Here is a 21091-nt window from a genome sequence, read left to right on the forward strand (position 1 = left end):
TACCCTCTCTATCCATGTATACTGTATGTGTATGCCCAGTCACACATTTTCCTTTACTGTGTGTTTATATGTATATGACAGGGAATCCTGTTCTAATAGCAACAGAGTAGAGGTACAAGAGCAAAGAGACTGACACATGAAGCAGTGGCGTTCCTACGGGGGCTGACACCTGGGGCGGATCGCCGATGCGCCCCGCCCCCTGGGTGCAGCACCCCCCCGGAACAGCGCGACGCCCCCCGGTGAAAAAACCCCCGATCCAATGGCGAAACCCTCCCCGGGTGCATGCCGCTTGGGGAGGGGGTGCTGCACGCCTGCCGGCTCTTCATTTTCATGCTCCCTCTGCCCCGGAACAGGAAGTAACCTGTCCGGGGCAGAGGGAGCATGAAAACGAAGAGCCGACAGGCGCGCGGCACCCCCCCAGCGACGTGCACCTGGGGCGGACCGCCCCCACAGCCCCCCCTTGGTACGCCACTGAAATGAGGAAATACAATTATGTTATGTGAAATATGGGAGTTTTGGTAAGTGAATACAGGAAAAAGTCATTTTTTTCTTTTAGAAATATGAATTGTAAGTTATGTCTAAATAAACAATTTCTCTATAACATATACATATAGAAAAAAAATCAAGGCTGGAAAATAATAATGTCACTAAAGCAACAAGGATTATTGCAGTAACTGAAGGGACCAAAGGCTGCATTTATAAATTCTTTTTCCAAAGACTACCTGACTACTAGAACTATCAAAAAATGTTTCAAAGCAGAAGGATGTTGAACTGTGATCAAAGATTTTTTTTTTACTAATAAACAAAAGGTAAAGAAAGCTGTAGAAAGCATAAGGCTGAAAACGTTTAACATTATGTATGGCAGAAAAGTGCTATTGAACAAGGCCTAAATGAGCTAAGGTCTAATCAAAGGTGTGAGTCATTGAGGCTTTTCTCTTATTTTATCTAGGGGAGGGGGGGGTAGTAAATCAGGTCCCAAAACTATTTTCACTCCTTGCTGATGTAGAGGTGGCCAAGACTGAATGACAAGAGTTGATTAAGTCACACACACCTCTGTTCTCCAGTCAGGTTAAAAAGCAGACTTCGCAGTAAGTAGTCAATTTCCATGATCAGAACTTGGAAATAGCATGATTTGACCAGCTGCTAGTATAATATCTGGCCATAAAAACACACTCCCTTAAGGGTATGTCTTCCAACAATGGAATATTTGCTAGAATGCATTCAGACTATCATTCTGGCAAACATTTTTTAGCAAGCAACATCCATCATATGACTGCAACACATATCCCCTGGGTGCTACATTGCCATTACCCTTCTCAGGGGGTTGAAGTAAGTGTAAGTCAAAGGACTAGAATTACAGAAAAACAATGCATTAGACATCAGCTTCTAGTCGTTACTATTAATGCTATGACAAGCTCCATCATGAGATTAAGGCATAGTGGAAGATTTCACAACCAGTACTAAAATCGATGCCGACATTATCACAAAATTAGAAACAGGAAAATAAATGCATGCCATACCTAAAAGGCATTCTGATGTTCATTCTTTCGGCATATTTGCACAAAGTCTCCCATGGACAGTGGACTTTGACAAACATTATATCACAGTTTGTAATAGCCGGCTGCAGTAAGGTAGAAACACATAAATATTAGGGTTCATTTTCAATAATAACAGGTCAAATAGCACATAAGTCTGTCTTCAAAAGGCAATAAGATCTGTAAAAGAAATTACGGAAAAGTCTTAACTTGCCTCTGAAATAACAGCAAGGAGATGGGAGCAGTAAATCAGAATTTCCTTTCTTAACAGAGAGAACTGGGAACTGGGGGGATGTTTCAGAACACACTTTTGTAATACATCACAGTCACACACTGACAGTGATGTTTTTGAAGCTGATGGTTTGGTTCTGTGATTTATATTAATTGTAAACTTAATACTAGCAAAGGGGGTGTTTGACTATCACCATCGTGGAAGCCCCTATTAGCCAATAGGTGGTGCTAAGGATGCACCTTGGAGGAGAAGCCTCTCCAGCCCTGAGGCCAGCCAAGGGTACCAGGGCCTCCTAAGTATGGTGTCTGCAGACAAAGAGTAGCAGAACCTTCAAGGAACAAAATGGTTAAAGAGAACTTTAATTTCTGGGAGGTTGCCATCAATTAGAAGCCTGAAAGTGGTGATGACTTTCACCTGTAAAATGATGAGCAGAGGGACACATATGACTAAGGGGAGAAGTTATCGATGTGGGTTACCATTAAAATGGATTATTTTAGCGCAGGATCTCATTGCATAAAATTGGACCCTGTGGTAAATAACCCACTTAACGGTAATCCACATTGATAACTTCCCCACTATATGCATCTAAATACAGACATCAACTTCTTGCACTGTATTTATGGCCTATTTACTTCCAATGTGTGGAACTCGTAAGCAAAATGTGTTTCTGAACAGACTCTTCCACTGAAATGCTTTTATCTTTGTTGCAGGACTAAAGAGCCCTTTTACCAAGCTGCGGGGAAAAAGAGCCCTGCGCTGATTGGGGGGGGGGGGGGGATTTTTCCCATGTGCCAGGGCCCTTTTTACCACAGTGGGTAAAAAGACCCCAAGCACACATGGTCATGCGGTAAGAGAACTCTTACCACATGGCCATGCGATGTGGAGGCCTTACTGCCACCCACTGAGGTGACGATAAGTGCTCCTGCGCTAACCTGGCAGGTTTCCGCCAGGCAAGCCATTTCCAGGGGTTTTCTTTTTCCCCCGGAAAAAAAAAGGATGGTGACCGTCAACTGAATCTGTTGCTCCAGAATTCAACTATGGGGCCACATGGGGTTACACAAAAGGCACAAACCTAATAGGATCAGTCCCTAGGGAAGTTCTTCAGCCCAAAATCTGTTCTCAGAATCTCAGATAGCTAGACAGCTGTAATTCAATGGGCCACCTTTGAAAATAAACCTCAGGGAGCAAGGCGGCAATGGGAAAATGCTTAGATTATTTCTTCTAAGACATCTACTTTCTTGGCATATACATCAGAAGTTTATACAAGTGATCATGTTCTTCTGTGCCTACCTGTCTTTCCAACATTAAACCTTCTGCTCGAAGATTCTTCTCGAAGGTGCTTCGTTTTTCTATCTGGGGACTTGACTTTTTGTATACCAGGATATAATCAACACGTTTTTTCCCATCCTTGAAAAAAAGGCCATGCGATGTCACAGGATCTGCTGCATTCTAGAGAGAGAGAGAGTTACAAATGACGTAGAGGTATAGCAGAGAAAACCTTGGATAAATAAACCTGGTGCCAGAATCATTTCTGTGGAAAAATCAGTGCTTTACTTGTGGAAATGGCTGTTTATACGTTATGCTTACACTGCTCTGTCCATTGGCATGTCCTGAGCACAGGTGTCCTCAGGGGCAGGGATGGGGAAGGGTTTGCAATTAATATGCATGCAAATTGTGTACTAATAAAACGGAGGTTTACTTAAATGTGTATGAGTACCTTGGGGTAGTTTTCACAGTGGAAGCTTTTGCATCTAAAAAGGGAAAAGTATGGCTATATGTTTTACACATGCACATGGTAAAACAAATGGTAATTAGTCTGCATATATGTCTATAATTATACAAGGAAATGAAGTATAATTCTCAATTTCCATAGGTTAATTTTATAACAGTCTGTACAGATTTTAGAGCCATTACCCATGTACTTTACACTAATTTTCATAGGGAGGGCAATGCTTACACTGCCTTTGAAAAATATCCCACCAGAACTAACCCCCAACACACACACACACTTGATAATTTGTTCAGTCCTTTGGAAAAGCTTGCATATATGCATTTGAAAATCTAAACATAGGCTTGAATGTGGAAATCCCTTCTTAACCTTGCCCCCAGCTCACTGTGGGTAAACTACAAGACAAACGGCAGCATGTGTTGTATTATTCCATACTGGGTGAACAGTTTTGGGAAAGGCTAATTATTGTAAATATGATTATTTTCTAAGCCAGGTCTTTTTCAAACTCTCCTGGAGGCAAACTTAGCAGTTTGAGTTTGAAGGGTTGCCACAATCAATATGTATGAGATTGCACAAGGTGAGATTCCCGTGTATGCAAATCTATCTATTCAAGTGGTGAATGTCATTCAGTCCTCTTTTGCTCAATTTTGTCTATTATACAGACTGAAACCTATGCTCCCATCAAGTGATTTTTCTGGTGTTATGTGTAGTATGGTTCTGTCCTGGTTAGATTATTGCAACTCTCTATATCTTGGATTGTGAAAATCCAGGATTAGAGTGCTGCATTTGGTATAGAACGCAGCAGCAAGACTGGTTACTGACATGTCTAGGGGTGACCCATATTACTCCCATCTTGAAACAATTGCACTGGTTACCAGTTTATTTTCAAATACAGTTTAAAGTGTTTTGTTTTGTTTATCGAGCAATTTATTTGCCAGTTCCACAATATCTGACAGATTGTTTCTGTATTTATTGTCCTTGTAGTAGGACTTTGAGATCTGAGAAAGCAATGCACATTTTGCTTGATCGATATGTTGGTGTGAAATATAATGACACAAGGCTTTCAACCTTTTCTATAGCCGGGATTTCCACGTGGAACTCTTTGAAGGGGCAGTTACGTTTATCTACAGAGGTTTCACAATTTAAACACTATTTGAAGACCTCCTTATTGTTGAGGCATTTATGTAACTTTAGACTGGAAGAGTTGTAAATAGAGTGCAATAGTAGGTTACATCTGTACAGGGCTTTTTTTGAGGGGGTACTTGGGTGTACTGAGTACCTTTTCCATTGTCTGCTAAAATTGTCCCATGGTCCCCAAGTTTTAATGAAAGTGCTCAGGCTCTATACAGCAATTTTGCCTTCTCATGGATTCTGTGACTGGTTGCAGGGGGCCTGGCTATTGTGGGGTGGGTCCCTCAGTGATCACCCCACCCCTGAAGGCTGGCTTAGCATTTGAGTACTGGCACCCACTATTCCACTCCATTTACAACTGTTCCAGTCTAAAGTTACATAAATGCTTTTAATTTTATTTTTTTTCTCATTTTGTGGATATGTTTATATCTTGCAAACCACTTAGATTTAGGCAGTATAGAAGTTTGAAAAATAAATGAATGAATAAATAAATACAGAAATAAATATCTCATACATATTCATTGTGGCAAGCCTGAAAATTCAACCAGCTAGGTATCCCTCCTGGAGAAGGTTGAGGAGCGGCGCTCTAACCCATCCTGAAATTCACTGTACTAAACACATTCCTGTTTACTATGTTACGTTAGCTGTTAATTGTTAGCGTGCAGTAAGCATTGCTTTAACACGGCACCTTAGTAGTTAACGCTGACTGTTTGTCATGTAATGAAATAATGATGAACAGGGTGAAGAATGGGAGGGACTGCATCTTACAGTTAACATGGAATTAGTTACTGCAGGTTAAATTAATGAGGCAGATAACGCTGCACAGTTAAACCCAGGGCTGGCCCAACCATTAGGCATGTCGAGAGGCGGCCAGAGCATTAGGCCACCTAAGGAGGGGGCCTCAAGCAGCAATCTTCAGGAGTGGCATCTTGGGAGGGGGCCACCTGAAGCAACTTCCTGTTTCGCTCAGGCAGCCGCAGAAACCCTTATCCACACTCTTATCACCTCTCGCTTAGACTATTGCAACTTGATTCTCACAGGTCTCCCACTTAGCCATCTCTCTCTCCTCTTCAATCTGTTCAAAATTCTGCTGCTTGACTTATATTTCGCCAGTGTCACAATGCTCATATTAGCCCTCTCCTCAAGTCACTTCACTGGCTCCCTATCTGTTTACGCTTACAGTTCAAACCAGGGGCGTATCTGGACTCCGGCGGTAGGGGGGGCCAGAGCCAGAGGGAGGGGGCACATTTTAGCGCCCCCCCCCCCGCCCCCCCCCGCCGCCGAGCCCCCACCGCCACCAATGACTTAGTCTCTCCACCCCCCTCCCGCCTCCACCCTCCCCCGCTGCCGTTCTTACTTTTGCTGGCGGGGGACCCCAACCCCCGCCAGCCGAGGTCTGCTTCCACCTGCCGCTGCCTTCAAAACTTCTTCTTCAGCCGGCGGGGGACCCCAAACCCCGCCAGCCGCCCCGCGCTGTTTAAAATTCATCTTCGGCCTCCGTGGCCGTGCTGCTGGGATAGGCGGCGCTGTTGAAATCCACTTCGGAGTCTGACGTCGCAGCACGTACAACGTACAACGACGTCAGACTCGAAGTGGATTTCAACAGCGCCGCCTATCCCAGCAGCACGGCCACGGAGGCCGAAGATGAATTTTAAACAGCGCGGGGCGGCTGGCGGGGGTTTGGGGTCCCCCGCCGGCTGAAGAAGAAGGTTTGAAGGCAGCGGCAGGTGGAAGCAGACCTCGGCTGGCGGGGGTTGGGTCCCCCGCCAGCAAAAGTAAGAACGGGCACGGGGGAGGGTTGATGGCGGTAGGGGGGGCCAGGGCAAAATCTGCGGGGGCCCAGGCCCCTGAGGCCCCACGCAGATACGCCCCTGGTTCAAACTCCTCTTATTGACTTATAAGTGCATTCACTCTGCAGCTCCTCAGTACCTCTCATCTCTCCCTACACTCCTCCCTGGGAACTCTGTTCACTGGGTAAATCTCTCTTATCTGCACCCCTCTCCTCCACCACTAACTCCAGACTCCGTTCCTTTTATCTTGCTGCACCATATGTATGGAATAAACTTCCTGAGCCGGTCCATCAAGCTCCATTTCTGGCCATCTTCAAATCTAGGCTAAAAGCCCACCTTTTTGATGCTGCTTTTAACTTCTAACCCTTACTTATTTGTTCAGTACACTTGTTTTATCATCCCCACCTCAGTATTCTCTTATCTCTTATTTGTCCTGTTTGTCTGTCCTAATTAGATTGTAAGCTCTGTTGAGCAGGGACTGTCTCTTCATGTGCAAGTGTACAGCGCTGCTTACATCTAGTAGCGCTATAGAAATTAGAAGTAATAGTAGTACTAGTAGTAAAGGGAAGAGGCAAGTGCCGGCAGCAACAGGGCAGCGTATGGGAATTGCTGCCGCTGCTAGATTTAGATCTTCACCGAGGTAAAACACCTGGGGGGGGGGGGGGGGCAGCATCTCAGCATGTAAGCTCCGACTCAGGCGGCATCTTGCCTTGGACCAGCCCTGGGCAAGTCTAAGCATCAACTAGAGCAGCAGCTTCTAATGGGAAGCAAAAAGCTGCTGCAGTCAAAGCAAAACAAGAGGATGTTATAATGCCATTATTTTGCTCCATGGTGCGACCGCACCTTGAGTATTGTGTTCAATTCTGGTCGCCGCATCTCAAAAAAGATATAGTGGAATTGGAAAAGGTGCAGTGAAGGGCGACTAAAATGATAGCAGGGATGGGACGACTTCCCTATGAAGAAAGACTAAGGAGGCTAGGGCTTTTCAGCTTGGAGAAGAGACGGCTGAGGTGAGACATGATAGAGGTATTTAAAATAATGAGTGGAGTGGAACAGGTGGATGTGAGGCGTCTGTTCATGCTTTCCAAAAATACTAGGACTAGGGGGCATGCGATGAAACTACAGTGTAGAAAATGTTTCTTCACCCAACGCGTAATTAAACTCTGGAATTCGTTGCTGGAGAACGTGGTGAAGGCGGTTAGCTTGGCAGAGTTTAAAAGGGGGTTAGACGGTTTCCTAAAGGACGTCCATAAACTGCTACTAAATGGACTTGGGAAAAATCCACAATTCGGGGAATAACATGTATAGAATGTTTGTACGTTTGGGAAGCTTGCCAGGTGCCCTTGGCCTGGATTGGCCGCTGTCGTGGACAGAATGCTGGGCTCAATGGACCCTTGGTCTTTTCCCAGTGTGGCATTACTTATGTACAATACATCCTGACAGCCACACAAATGCACACACACACACCAGCACATACCTTAACTTGCATTTTTATAGGGTGTTTGAGTGATGATCATGATTGTTGAATTTAATTATCAAAACATGGGGGGAGTGCCATGGGCTAGAATCCTGAAAATTAATTGATGGGGAGGGGGATATAAGCTGAAGGTCACTTAGGACATTCATCATCCTTGCACCAGCTCTGGTGAAATCCACTTCAGTAGGTGTAGCTGACTGCATCGCATTATGTACAATGCAGTAAATGTGCAATAATGATATTTCATCTGTGTTAACTGAATGAGAATGTGCTGGAACCACCCACACAATTAACACAGATGCTTTGCAGTTACTGTGTATTAATTTAGGTAATTAAAGGGCAATGCTATCACTTAGGTGTCCATATTTATTCCCATGTTAGTATGTAAATATCTACAATACTAGCACTTAACATGCGTATATGTGGGGCACTTAAGTGCTGTTCTTCAAATACCCACTTAACTTCCATAGTGCATATTTGCAAGGGGGCGTACACAGGGGCGGGACTTAGGCAAGCTCCCCTTATGCGAGTAACTTAGAACTCTAGGGCTACTGTAATCTTAGACACACTGATACCGGATTATTCTAGAACAGAATTTTGAACCTAAGTTCCATTGTAGAATCAAAATCTTTCACATGGCCTCGAGGCACCTTAATGTAGGCACCCAGTAATAAAATTGCCTCCTTAACATTCAGCAATGGCAAAATATTAATGCACTATAGTACATAGGGTCTTTAATAGATGATAATTACAGCAATACCTATCTATCTCTCTATAAAGTTCAATTAAGAACTAATTTTCAAAGCATTTCCCTAGTTATGTATCAATTTGTCTGGCTAAAATGGGTTATCTAAAAATTACAGCATCATTACTCAGTGTGGTTTAAGCAGGCAGAAGAGACTCCTGCCTGGTGAAATCACACTGACCAGGCTGGGAGCAGATATTTGGTGGCATTTAACTGGAGTCTGCCATGGAATATCTCAGCAGCTGTCAGGTCCTCGAGGCAGGACCGGAATTCGTGAGCCCTTGGACCACTGCCGAGGAGCGGCAGAGAAAGGCAAGACCACCCTGGAACTGGACACAAGGAAGAGCAGGATTGGAACTCGGGACTGGAGTAGTAACAGAGGCAGGCAACTAGAACAGGCAGAACAGGAACAGCTTCACCTGCACTTGACCACCGTTCCTCCGGAGTTGAGCTCTAGAGTGTGGGCGGCTGGCAGGATTTGCAGGACAAGGCAGGAACAAAAGACCCAGAGGACCCACCCTGGGTCCAGGATACATGAGGGAGGCTTGGCACAGAACTAAACTAGACTAGGACTGAAAGCTGCTACGCAGCCACTAGCAAGAAACAAAAGACAGACTAAACAGACAGGGCGTACACCAAGGCTAGACGGAAACAGGGCCTGGGATTTTCATACAAGCTTGGTAGAAAGGGGTTCAGGATATACGGGGTTCAGGATAGACATGGAAACTTGGCAGGGGCGAGGTTCAGGATAAACACTCAGGATATACACCCTAGCTAGGCAGAAGCAGGACACTAGATAAACACACTAGCTAGGCAGAAGCAGGATTCAGGATATACACTCAGGATATACACACTAGCTAGGTAGAATCAGGACTCAGGATAAACACACTAGCTAGGCAGAAGCAGGATTCAGGATATACACACAGGATATACCCACTAGCTAGGTAGCAACAGGGTTCAGGGCAACACATAAGCTGGGCAGCAGACAGGAGAAATAAACCAGGATACTAGCAGAGTCTTGGGCAGGTGGCAGGCAATAGAATAAACCAGGAAACTAGCAACGTCTTAGGGCAGGCTGCAAACAGAGAGAATAAACCAGGAACTAACAAGTTCTTGGGGCAGGCTGCAGGCAGAGAGAAAAACCAGGAGCTAACAGAGTCTTAGGGCTGGCAGCAGACAGAGGAATAAACCAGAAGCTAACAGAGTCTTAGGGCTGGCGGCAGACAGAGGAATAAACCAGAAGCTAACAAAGTCTTAGGGCTGGCGGCAGACAGAGGAATAAACCAGAAGCTAACAGAGTCTTAGGGCTGAAGCTTCAGGCTCCAAACACAGACAGAGAGAAACTGGCTGAAGCTTCAGACTCCAAACACAGAGCAAGGCAAGAGAAGGACTAACAGTCCACAGACACAAGCAGAAGGGCAGAACCCACACAGAAGGACTAGCAGTCCACAGACACAAATAGCAGATGGGCAAGAGCCCCAGAGAAAGGCTAAGTAGCAGTGCAGCAGTACACTCACTAACCTGACGACCTTTTGGCATAATACAATGCAAAGGCCCTGAATGCCAGTACAGCACTTCCTTATGAAGGCCCTCACAGATGATGTCACCTACAGCAGGACAGAAGGAGGAAACACACTGACACCACAGAGAGGCTTGAAGCACATAGGAAGTGAATACACAGGAAGGACCGACAGGAGCCATCTTGGAAGCTGGAATAAAACAGGCAGAAGCCATCTTAGAGGCTGGCCAGGCAGGAGCCATCTTGGAAGCTGGAATAGAACAAGCGGGAGCCATCTTAGATGCTGGCTCCCCAGAGAGGCATAGCCCATACAGGTGAGGTCTAGTGAAGTAATCAGCACACAGAGACGGAGACAAAACTAACACAGAAACAGACAGAAGCCAGCACAGATGCTGACCCCCAGAAATAAGGTAAGTCTGAGGGTGGTCACGACCACAGACGTGACAGCAGCGTACTAAGGGCGGGGCAGTGGGGGCAGTCTGTCCCGGGTGCACGCTGCAGGGGGGGGGGGGTGCAGGAAGCAGCTGCATGGCTGTCAGCTCCAACAGTTCCCTGCTCCCTCTGATGTTACTTCCTGTTTCGGGACAGAGGGAGCAGGGAACCAGCTGAGTCGACAGCCACACGGCTGCTCCCAACACCCCTGGAAGTAAGAGGAATGCACCCAGCCAGGGGGGGGATTGTTTTGAGGTGATGTGCCGGGGGGACAACACTGCACCCAGGGGGAGACACTGCATCGGGGGGGGGGGGGGGGGGGAAATGCAGCGGCAATCCGCCCCAGGTGGCAGCCGACCAAGGAACAACACTGGAATATCTAATCTGACCACTGTGGCAATCTCCAGTTAGTGCCGGGCCAGACCACGGTTAGAGTTGGAGAAAGGGCACCGCTGATATTCAGATCGCTACGCAGTTAACTGAGCACAGCAAAAAGGTGATCTGGGTACTGCCTCTGAGTATCAGCAGTACCTGGGTAACTCCCAGCGGCCACTCCAGACCTGGATATGCAGTGCTGGTACCTAATACGGTGTAAAACACTCAGATTGTTCCCGGTTGAATATTGCACATTCTCCCCTCACACACACACACACATATACACACACATGAGCAGCACGTGTGAGATTACACAGTCTTATACTTAAGTAAGGGGAAGAAAGCAGCAATATATGCATTCAAGTTTCTAAAATTCCTGCACTAGTTTCTTCCTTGTCCACTGTTGCAAAGAACACAGGTGCTTTTCAGAATGCACACTTTATGGTTGTTAATTTTCAGTGCAAATTTGAAAACTAGCTACAAATTCCGCACATTAAAAGTATGCACAGCTTTATGTGGGCTGCTGAAAATTACCCCCTACATTCATACCAGCAAAAACAGATTAACTGACACATAATGACAGGATGAATCTACTTATCTCAAGTCAATGAGGTGCTCCTTCCTGTTCTCTGCAGTGTGAAGTATGTAGCTAAAGTCTAATGGATAAACAATACTGACCACTAATGGAACAAATTCAGCTTATCGAATCAGCCTCTCTCACCACTAGCTGCTTCATGCAACGCTGCCATTACTGAATCATTGCATCCAGGCTACAGAGCCTTGTAGCGTATAAGTAGCCTACAATTGTTTTAACAGACAAACCCATTAAACACTTAAGAATAGCAGGTGACAGACAGAAATTATGCCTTGATGTTTCAGGGGCCCTTTTACTAAGATGCGTAGGTGCCTATGCGCGTACAAGGTGCGTCAAATTAGAACTACCGTCCTGCTACAGCGTGCCCCAGGCGGTAGTTCTTTTTTTTGAAGAACATCCAAAACGCACGGCAGAAAATAATTTCTATTGTCTACCTTGTGGCGCTAACCGGGTGGTAATCGGCAGTGTACGTGTGCTAACGATTACCGCCCAGTTAACGCGTGAGACCTTACCGCTAAGTCAATGGGTGGCGGTAAGGTCTCAGGCCGAAAATGGATGTGCGCTGGTTTTTATTTTGCTGAATGTCTCTGAAGACATATTTCTTCAACAAGGCCTACAATGAAAACCTATAGCCTCACTAATCCACCTCACCAACCCACTCAGTTATGGAAGCCCACCTTCTATAATTACCCTAAACACTCCCTTCCTTCTTCTTTCCTCCCTTACTTAACCTCTGCACAATACTAACTGTATCTGATATCCTGGAATGTCAATGTTAACAAAACTATGTAAGACACATTGAGCCTGCAAAAAGGTGGGGAAATGTGGGATACAAATGCAATAAATAAATAAATAAATAAAAATTTCAGCCTTAAAAAAAAGGCCTTTTTGCAGGCATGCTGAAAAATGGACCTGCGCGCATCCAAACCACACACCTACACCAGTACAGGCCATTTTTCGCTGTGCCTTAGTAAAAGGGCCTCTCAGTTTGCCTGTATTGTTTACAACATCCAAGCCGATGTTGGTCTTACTTTTCCTAAGAAAAAAGGCAGAAAATATGAAAGATGAGTTTTCAAGAACAGTAAAATACATACAGCAACTCTCTCTGTGCTGAGCAACATGCTTTCCAGTGTGTCACTGTCAAAGCATTGAAGAGGAGACAGAAATTTGCGGAATGTGAGTGCATTTTCCAACTTTTACTCCTATAGGTCTGGGAGAACACGGTTCTGTTTTTAGTAAATATTCTTATCGGTTGATTCATGAGCAAATATCGATTAGACTTAACGCATGCTGAAAAAAATGTGTTTTGCTGCTTTACTCAGCAGTTTCACATAGTATAATATTTCCTAATGCATTTCTAGCATTTTAGGAGTAATGTTATAATCAAGTTAGCATATAGCGCAGTATTTTACACACTCAAACAGGTGCTTATAATGTTGTCCTGAGATCATTTGCATAAAAGCAAAACCTTAGAAGACAATTTATGATAAACGTGTAGGATTTCCCAGGTCAGAGGATGGGAAGATTGAGGGCAGGATCAGAACTTACAGTACAGGGATAATTCTCCATAGATTGCCTACAGTTAGGTGCTGGAATGATTCGCGCTAAGCAGGGATTCTGTAATGGCAGCCATGTGCAAAACTCCTGTTCTAGAATTACTAGCGTAAAAGTCTGCAGTTATGCTTCTAACTTTATTCATGAGCGCTTACACCAGCCAAATGCAGGCATCAATGCTCACATCCAACACTAATACTGTACAATCCCAATGTGTAACCGCACACCCTCCTTGGAATGGCACACTTTGGAATTTAAAGGCACAACTTCTAGAATACTGACAAAGTGCAGTTATGTGCATAATAGCACCAATTAACACAAATGATAGCCAATAATTGGTTGTTAAGGCCAATTAACATATAATTATTCTATTAATTTATGTGTGCAAATGACCTTATTCTGGAGTGGAGGAGTAGCCTAATGGTTAATGCAGCAGGCTTTCATCCTGTGCAGCCTGGGTTCAATTCCAACTGCAGCTCCTTGTGACCTTGGGCAAGTCAACTAACCCTCCATTACCCTGGGTACAAAAAACTTAGATCGCAAGCCCCCTAGGAATAGAGAAAGTACCTGCATATAATGTGTACAGCACTACATATGTCTAGAAGTGTTATAGAAATGATAAGTTGTGTGAGCTAATTTGCACACAAGTCAGGCATTTGAGTGCACAGCTTTCTAGAATTTGAGGGTATCTGTGTTTTTTTTATAACTGTGTTTCTCAACCTAGTCCTGAAGAATGCCATCCCCTTCCCCTTCCAAGCTAGTCTGAATTTCGTGATAGCTACCATGAATATGCAATGTCATGGAAATGGCAGAGGTTTGTATGGATTTGCAGAAGGATCATGCGAGACTAGGAGACTGGGCACCTAATGACAGGTGAAATGCTTACAGTTAATTTTACTTATTAAAAAAATTATATTCCGCTTTACCAAAGACTACTCTATAATGCTGAAATGTATGATCATGTGACCTCACTTCTACAAGAACAGCATTGGTTGCCTGTTTCGAAAAGGATTAAATTTAAGATTTTGATCTTGGCCTATCAGATTTATTATACAGGGACTCCTTATTATGTGCAGTCAGCTTGTACTCCATGCTTCCCAAACACTTGGTCCTTTACAGGCACATTTGTTGATTATTCCCTTCCTGCTGTAGTCTACAGCTGGGTAGGCATGGATATTCTGCACCACACCGACTATGCTGAATGGTCAAAATAGGCTGTTTAAGTAGCAAGCCTATCTTTGACCGTTAAAAAGTTAACCAGTTAGCACTGAATATCGATATCTAATGCTGGTCGCCGGATATGACCTGGCATTGAATATCCGGGTTTAACGCCGGCAATGGACAGCAAACTCACTGCCAGCTGACTATTGAGCCCTATGTATCTAAATAGGTTACTGGTCTGACTGCACCTGAGTTTTTGTGCCATTCTGGTCCCACCATCTGTAAAAAGGGGTAGTGGAACTAGAAAGGGTGGAAAAGGGTGACAAAAATGATAAAGGGGGCCGGACATCCCCTTAAGAAGAGAAGCTAAACAGGTCAGGGATTTTCAGCTTGGAGAACAGACAACTGAGAGGGCACATGATAGAAGAATATAAAATCATAAGTGGATTGCAATGGATATTGGAAAGTTATGTAACCTTTCAGATAACATGAGAACAAAAGAACAAACCAGAAAACTAACAAGCAAAACTTGTTCAATGATGTAGTCAAGGTGACTGAATTAGCAGCATTCAAAAGAACTTTGGACAAGTTCTTGGAGGAAAAGTCTATTACAGATTATAAGCCAGAGAGACTTGGAAGAACCATTGCTCATCCCTGGAAATGAGCTAGGGAAACAAATCTACTTTTGGGGATTTGCTGGGTACTTGTGACCTTGAGACAACGTGGTGGGCTCGATGGAGCTTGTCTAACTCAGTACAGCTTTTCTTATGTTCAATTGCTTCTAACTTATATGCACATGCATTTCCCTGGCATGCACCCCTTTGAAAGCACCTCCATTATGCTGTAAGGAATAGGATTGATGTTGCAAGTTTTAAAATGATCTCTAGTAGATTTCTGGTTTCATTTTATTCCTTTGCTTTTCAAATTAGGAGCTTGTGATGTATCTGTTACACAAACTGGAGCCAGATCGCAAGTCATCACTGTGTTCCATTTCATTTGATTTGTGCCAGGGTAACACAACAATGCTATTCAGGCTTCTGTTTGTAAAAGGTTTTCCTCTCAGGTTGACTGGACATTGGAGTCTACAGTACCCGATGAAAATTTCTGAATGCACATGATCTAAGTAATTACTGTAGGGGAAAGAAAAATGCAGTCACCTTTCAAATCCCACTGAGCAAAAGGCAATCAAGAACAATATCTGCCAGCTTATTCAGTTTGTGCATGCCTGAGTGCCTCGTCATGCAAAATGTTCGGAACACTTAATGAGTTACTAAAGGGTATAATAACAAAGCTTGAACTCCGACATGATGAAAGACTCTGCAGTGGGGTCTGCAGGGTAGGTACTTTTACAGGTTTGATAAGCTTGATATGCTGCCTTACGTCTTAATATAAAAAAAAGTTTACAATAAAATACAAGAACCAGAAAAGCAGGAGGTGTTCAGCTAGCATAGAAGAAAAGAGAATGAGAACATACTAGCCTAGAAAGAGGGCATCACGGTTCAACTTTAACCTTGATGATTGGCTGACAAGACCAAATAAGCTTAGGAAAATCAGAAGACCACAATTACATTCTTAAGGTCTTAGGAGGTTTGGGTTGGGTTGAGATAGACGTAGGAGAAGCCACTGCTTGCCCTGTAATTGGTAGAATGGAATCTTGCTACTATTTGGGATTCTATCAGGTACTTGTGATCTGGATTGGCCACTGTTGGAAACAGGATACTGGGTTAGATGGACCATTGGTCTGACTCAGTATGACTATTCTTAAAAGGAAAAGGAGTAAAGGAAATAACTAGATACCCTCCAATAAGCCACAGGGGTTTCCCATTGCTAAACATAACACAAACTCAACAGGATTTGTGATTTTACCTGAACAAATTTAACCAGTTTGACCACACTAGATGTTCTGGGAAATAACAAATTAGGGAAGAACTCCCCAGGTAGTTGTGAGTGAAGGTTCAGGGCACCAGATTCCAAAGCTGGTTCTGATTGAGCTACAAGCATAATAAAGCATGAAGAAACTGTGTATTGGAACATATGTGGCACCGATGCAGAGTTCTGTGGCATGGGTTGCGTGTGCACCCTTGATTCCAGCACTCAGTGGCTGTGCTGTGGGTTGTGTGTGCATCCTTGATTCCATTACTCAGTAGCTGTGCTGTGTGTTGTGTGTGCATCTTTGAATCCAGCACTCAGTGGCTGTGGCATGTGTCATGTATGTATCTTTGATTCCAGCACTCAGTGACTTTGCTGTGGGTTGTGTGTGAGTCTTTGAATCCAGCACTCAGTGGCTGTGGCATGGGTTGTATGTGCATTCTTGATTGAAGCACTCAGTGGCTGTACTGTGGGTTCTGTGTGTATCTTTGGTTCCAGAACTCAGTGGCTGTGACGTGTTGTGGAATTCCTATGACAGCATGCACTCTTCAGTGTTCTTTTATCTAGCTTCAAGTTTGTGGAAAGAACTACCAAAATACATTAGATCAGAATCATCATTTTTGAACTTTAAATCCAGTTTATAAACATATTTCTATAAATTGGACTATGGTCCATCAGATTCTGGCAGTTGAATCTGGTAAGCTTGGAAGTCTATAAAGTACTCTGCTATTAGTCTCCTGTGCCCTGTCTTGACTTGATTCTTTTTACGAGGCTTTCCTTGAATGATTGTGTTACCTATCCTATCTGTAAAATGGCATTCCTTTTCTATTCTATTTGATTTTTTACAATCTTTGTAAATCGCTTTGATCAGTTTCTGGCAAATGGTATATCAAATACAAAATGACAAGCTGGAATGAGAACCAATTTCAGACAACAGTAAGACTATACATACAAGTTCTCATTAAAAAAAAAATAAGTGTCAAGAAGCAAGGGAGGAAAAAAGCTTCAAGAAGCTCCCAGCAATAAACAGTCAACAGGTTGAGCAGGACTTCTTCATCATTGGCATAAAAAACTTCCCAATGCAAAATGTACTTTTATTCAGTTTCAATAGGTAGGAAAACTCAGAAATACTTACCTGCAAAACGTCTGTCTCCAAATCCAGCATAGACTGTGACCAACAATGGCCAGTGTTTCGTGATAGTTGCGTCAGGGTCAGATATTTGTGGATTTAGTCGCTTAATTTTCTTTATGAGAACTTGTATGTATAGTAAAATGGTATATCAAACACATGAATAAACAAACATAAACATACCCTCTGTCCCAGCAGCACTGCACATTAACAGCTCACAGGAGCCCACAAGAACCATCATGAAGATTGACAGAGAACCACCACCTAGGCTGTTTATATCTCTATATACCCACATATAGATAGATAGATAGATAGATAGATAGATAGATAGATAGATAGATAGATAGATTTCCACATTTGCAAGTAAGAAACCTGCTCAAAGGGCAGACAACACTAAGACAATGAAAATAAAGACACAAATCTTTCCTGATATTTGAATGTGTTCTCTGTCCTAGTACTGGGTCTCTTTTTAGATTCCCGGACCTTATGCTCTGAGATGTGATACAAACTCCGAAGATATTTATCTGGGCTGTCTCCATATTTAAATATAGTTCTACATTACTTCTCAATATCTGAGATTCATCCCCACTGCAGGGCAGAAATACTGAAATATGTTAATTTGCAGTGGGTTTTTTGCTCATTTTGAATAATCCTGTCCAAGCTCTCCACCTGGAGTATTGTGTTCAGTTTTGGAGGCCGTATCTTGCTAAGGATGTAAAAAGAATTGAAGCGGTGCAAAGAAAAGCTACGAGGATGGTATGGGATTTACGTTACAAGACGTATGAGGAGAGACTTGCTGACCTGGACATGTATACCCTGGAGGAAAGGAGAAACAGGGGTGATATGATACAGACGTTCAAATATTTGAAAGGTATTAATCCGCAAACGAACCTTTTCCAGAGATGGGAAGGTGGTAGAACGAGAGGGCATGAAATGAGATTGAAGGGGGGCAGACTTAAGAAAAATGTCAGGAAGTATTTTTTCACGGAGAGGGTGGTGGATGCTTGGAATGCCCTCCCATGGGAGGTGGTGGAGAGGAAAACGGTAACGGAATTCAAACATGCGTGGGATAAACATAAAGGAATCCTGTCCAGAAGGAAGGGATCCTCAGGAGCTTAGCCTTGAATGGGTGGCAGAGACGGTTGGTAGGCGGGGCTAGTGCTGGGCAGACTTATACGGTCTGTGCCAGGGCTGGTGGTTGGGAGGCGGGGATAGTGCTGGGTAGACTTATACGGTCTGTGCCAGAGCCGGTGGTGGGAGGCGGGGCTGGTGGTTGGGAGGCGGGGATAGTACTGGGCGGACTTATACGGTCTGTGCCCTGAAAAAGACAGGTACAAATTAAGGTAAGGTATACACAAAAAAACTAGCACATATGAGTTATCTTGTTGGGCAGACTGGATGGACCGTGCAGGTCTTTTTCTGCCATCATCTACTATGTTACTAATATTTTCAAAGCACTTTGGGAGGCTAAGTTCCATAGGTTTCTATGGAACTTTGGGAGGCTAAGTGCTTTGAAAATGAGCCCGTATGTGTTTATATGGTGATATTTTCAGTGCAGAGCTTCTATGATATCAGATGGTATCACTGGGAAAATAATAGAGAAGTGTTGTTTTTAAAAAAAAATGAACACAGAGAGGGGCATAATCGAACGGCGGCGGCCATCTATATGGGCGGCCATCTATTTCGCCAGCGCCGTAAAGAATGGTCCCGAACCATATTATCAAAAAAGATGGGCGTCCATCTTTCGTTTAGATAATACAGTTGGGGCCGGCAAAATGCATTGGATTTGGCTGGGTTTGAGATGGCAGGCATCGGTTTTTGGCGATAATGGAAACTGAGAGCAACCATCTCAAACCCGGCCAAATCCAATGTATTTGGTCATGGGAGGGGCCAGCATTCATAGTGCACTCCCCCCTGACATGTCAACCGGGCACCCTAGGGTGCTCCCAGGTACATAGCTCCCTTCCCTTGGGTGCTGAGCCCCCCCAACCCCCCCCAAACCCACTCCCCACAAATGTACAGCACTAGCATAGCCCTTATGGGTGAATGGGAGCACCTACATGTGGGTACAGTGGGTTTCGGGTGGGTTTTGGAGGGCTCCCATTTACCACCACAAGTGTAACAGGTGGGGGGGATGGGCCTGGGTCCGCCTGCCTGAAGTGCACTGCTGTACCCCCTAAAACTGTTCCAGGGACCTGCATACTGCTGTCAGGGCGCTGGGTATGACATTTGAGGCTGGCATACAGGCTGGCAAAAAATGTGTTTTTTTTTTTTAGGGTGGGAGGGGGTTGGTGACCACTGGGGGAGTACGAGGAGGTCATCCCTGATTCCCTCCGGTGGTCATCTGGTCATTTAGGGCACCTTTTTGTGTCTTGGTCCTAAAAATAAATGGACCGAGTAAAGTCGGCCAAATGCTCGTCAGAGCTGGCCTTTTTTTTCCATTATCGGCCGAGGGCGGCCATGTGTTATGCACGCCCCTGTCCCACCTTCGCTACACCTCCAATATGCCCCCTTACACTATAGCCACCCCTGCGATGGATTGCAGTTGAGGCCGGCAAAAATCGTCTTTCGATTATGCCGATTTCGCCGGCCTTGAGAGATGGGCGGCCATCTCCCGATTTGTGGCAGAAGATGGCCGCCCTTCTCTTTCGAAAATAAGCAGGAGAGTCAGCTTTTACTGCACTGACCTCAGTGAGATTGCAGGCACCTCAGCCCACTTTCACTTTGCTTAGTTCATTAACATTATTTATTGTTGCATTTTCTGATTGCTTTTTCTGGCTATCGGTTTTCTATCCACCCACTTCATTCCCTTATCATATTTAAGTCGCACTCTCAGCTCATTCTGCCTTTAGACAATTATATGCAAGAATTTGGCCATTCAAAGTTTCCTGAGAGAATGGCTAAGATCAAATCAACAGAAGAGCGTGTAAACTAATTTCAACTGAAATGCAATGAGGTTAGAAAAATCAATAAATAAAATACAGAGCCTAGTCAAGAAAACTCTAAATGTCTTTACTTAATACCACAATCTGAATTGGTGATGCTGATACAATTTCATATCTGAACTAAGGAGGAACATTATAAATGTGGGAAATAGTCTCCTAGGATAATTTAAAATCTGAGAGTGGATTGAGGTCATTCAAAGGTCAGCGAAGAGGATACTGAGCTTGAAAATGAAGACATGTTTTCACTTCCAGGAATTATACATTGATGTCACTACAGATAGACAGACAGACGTGGAATTCCTCACACTGCCCACAAACCTCATTTTGAACCACATCACTCTATTATACTGTGTAAAACAACTAAGTTACAGCTATTTATTAGGATTCACTTACCACCTTTTTGAAAAAATTCACCTAAGTGGTGTACAGCAACAGGAACCCAGACAAAGCCAATGGAGGGGGGAAATTTCATAAATCTCTGCTCCATAAGCATATGCTCCAATCTATGAATGACTGATGGGGACTGCCACAAGTATGAGGGTTTCCATGGCAGGCCCAGGCTGAGGTTGGCAGTGCCACCCCTGGACATCCTAAGGCAAGAGAGTGTTAAGTGGCTTGCCCAAGGCCACAAGAAGCTGGTGAGGGATTTGAACCTGGGCCTCTGCCTGCTGTGCTAACCTTTAGACTGCTCCTCTGCCCCATTGCTATAACTGGGTGCTTGTATGTTGGCAGCCTCATGATGCCCGGTGAGACACTATTCCTCGATGGCATGTGGACAACTAGATTTTGGAGCATAACTTGGAGTCAGCCTGCCTTTCATTTATATACCATCAGTTACCCCAGTCTTACAGTGAGCGTAATGCAGTCTATGTG

At 44.2% G+C, this 21091-nt stretch overlaps 1 protein-coding gene across 1 annotated transcript in view; it reads right to left on the reverse strand.

Annotated features, from left to right (window-relative positions):
- The window catches only part of ANO3 (anoctamin 3), a 397666-nt gene that overhangs the window by 126051 nt on the left and 250524 nt on the right, over window positions 1–21091 (reverse strand). The window contains exons 4-5 of the mRNA XM_030200697.1: window positions 3058–3216; window positions 1521–1621 (exon numbers count right to left, since the gene is read on the reverse strand). Of these exons, the coding sequence (XP_030056557.1) occupies window positions 1521–1621; window positions 3058–3216 (260 nt within the window). The remainder of the gene's footprint in view (window positions 1–1520; window positions 1622–3057; window positions 3217–21091) is intronic.

The sequence above is a fragment of the Microcaecilia unicolor genome, chromosome 4, assembly GCF_901765095.1.
Source record: "Microcaecilia unicolor chromosome 4, aMicUni1.1, whole genome shotgun sequence".
Taxonomy (NCBI): Eukaryota; Metazoa; Chordata; class Amphibia; order Gymnophiona; family Siphonopidae; genus Microcaecilia; species Microcaecilia unicolor.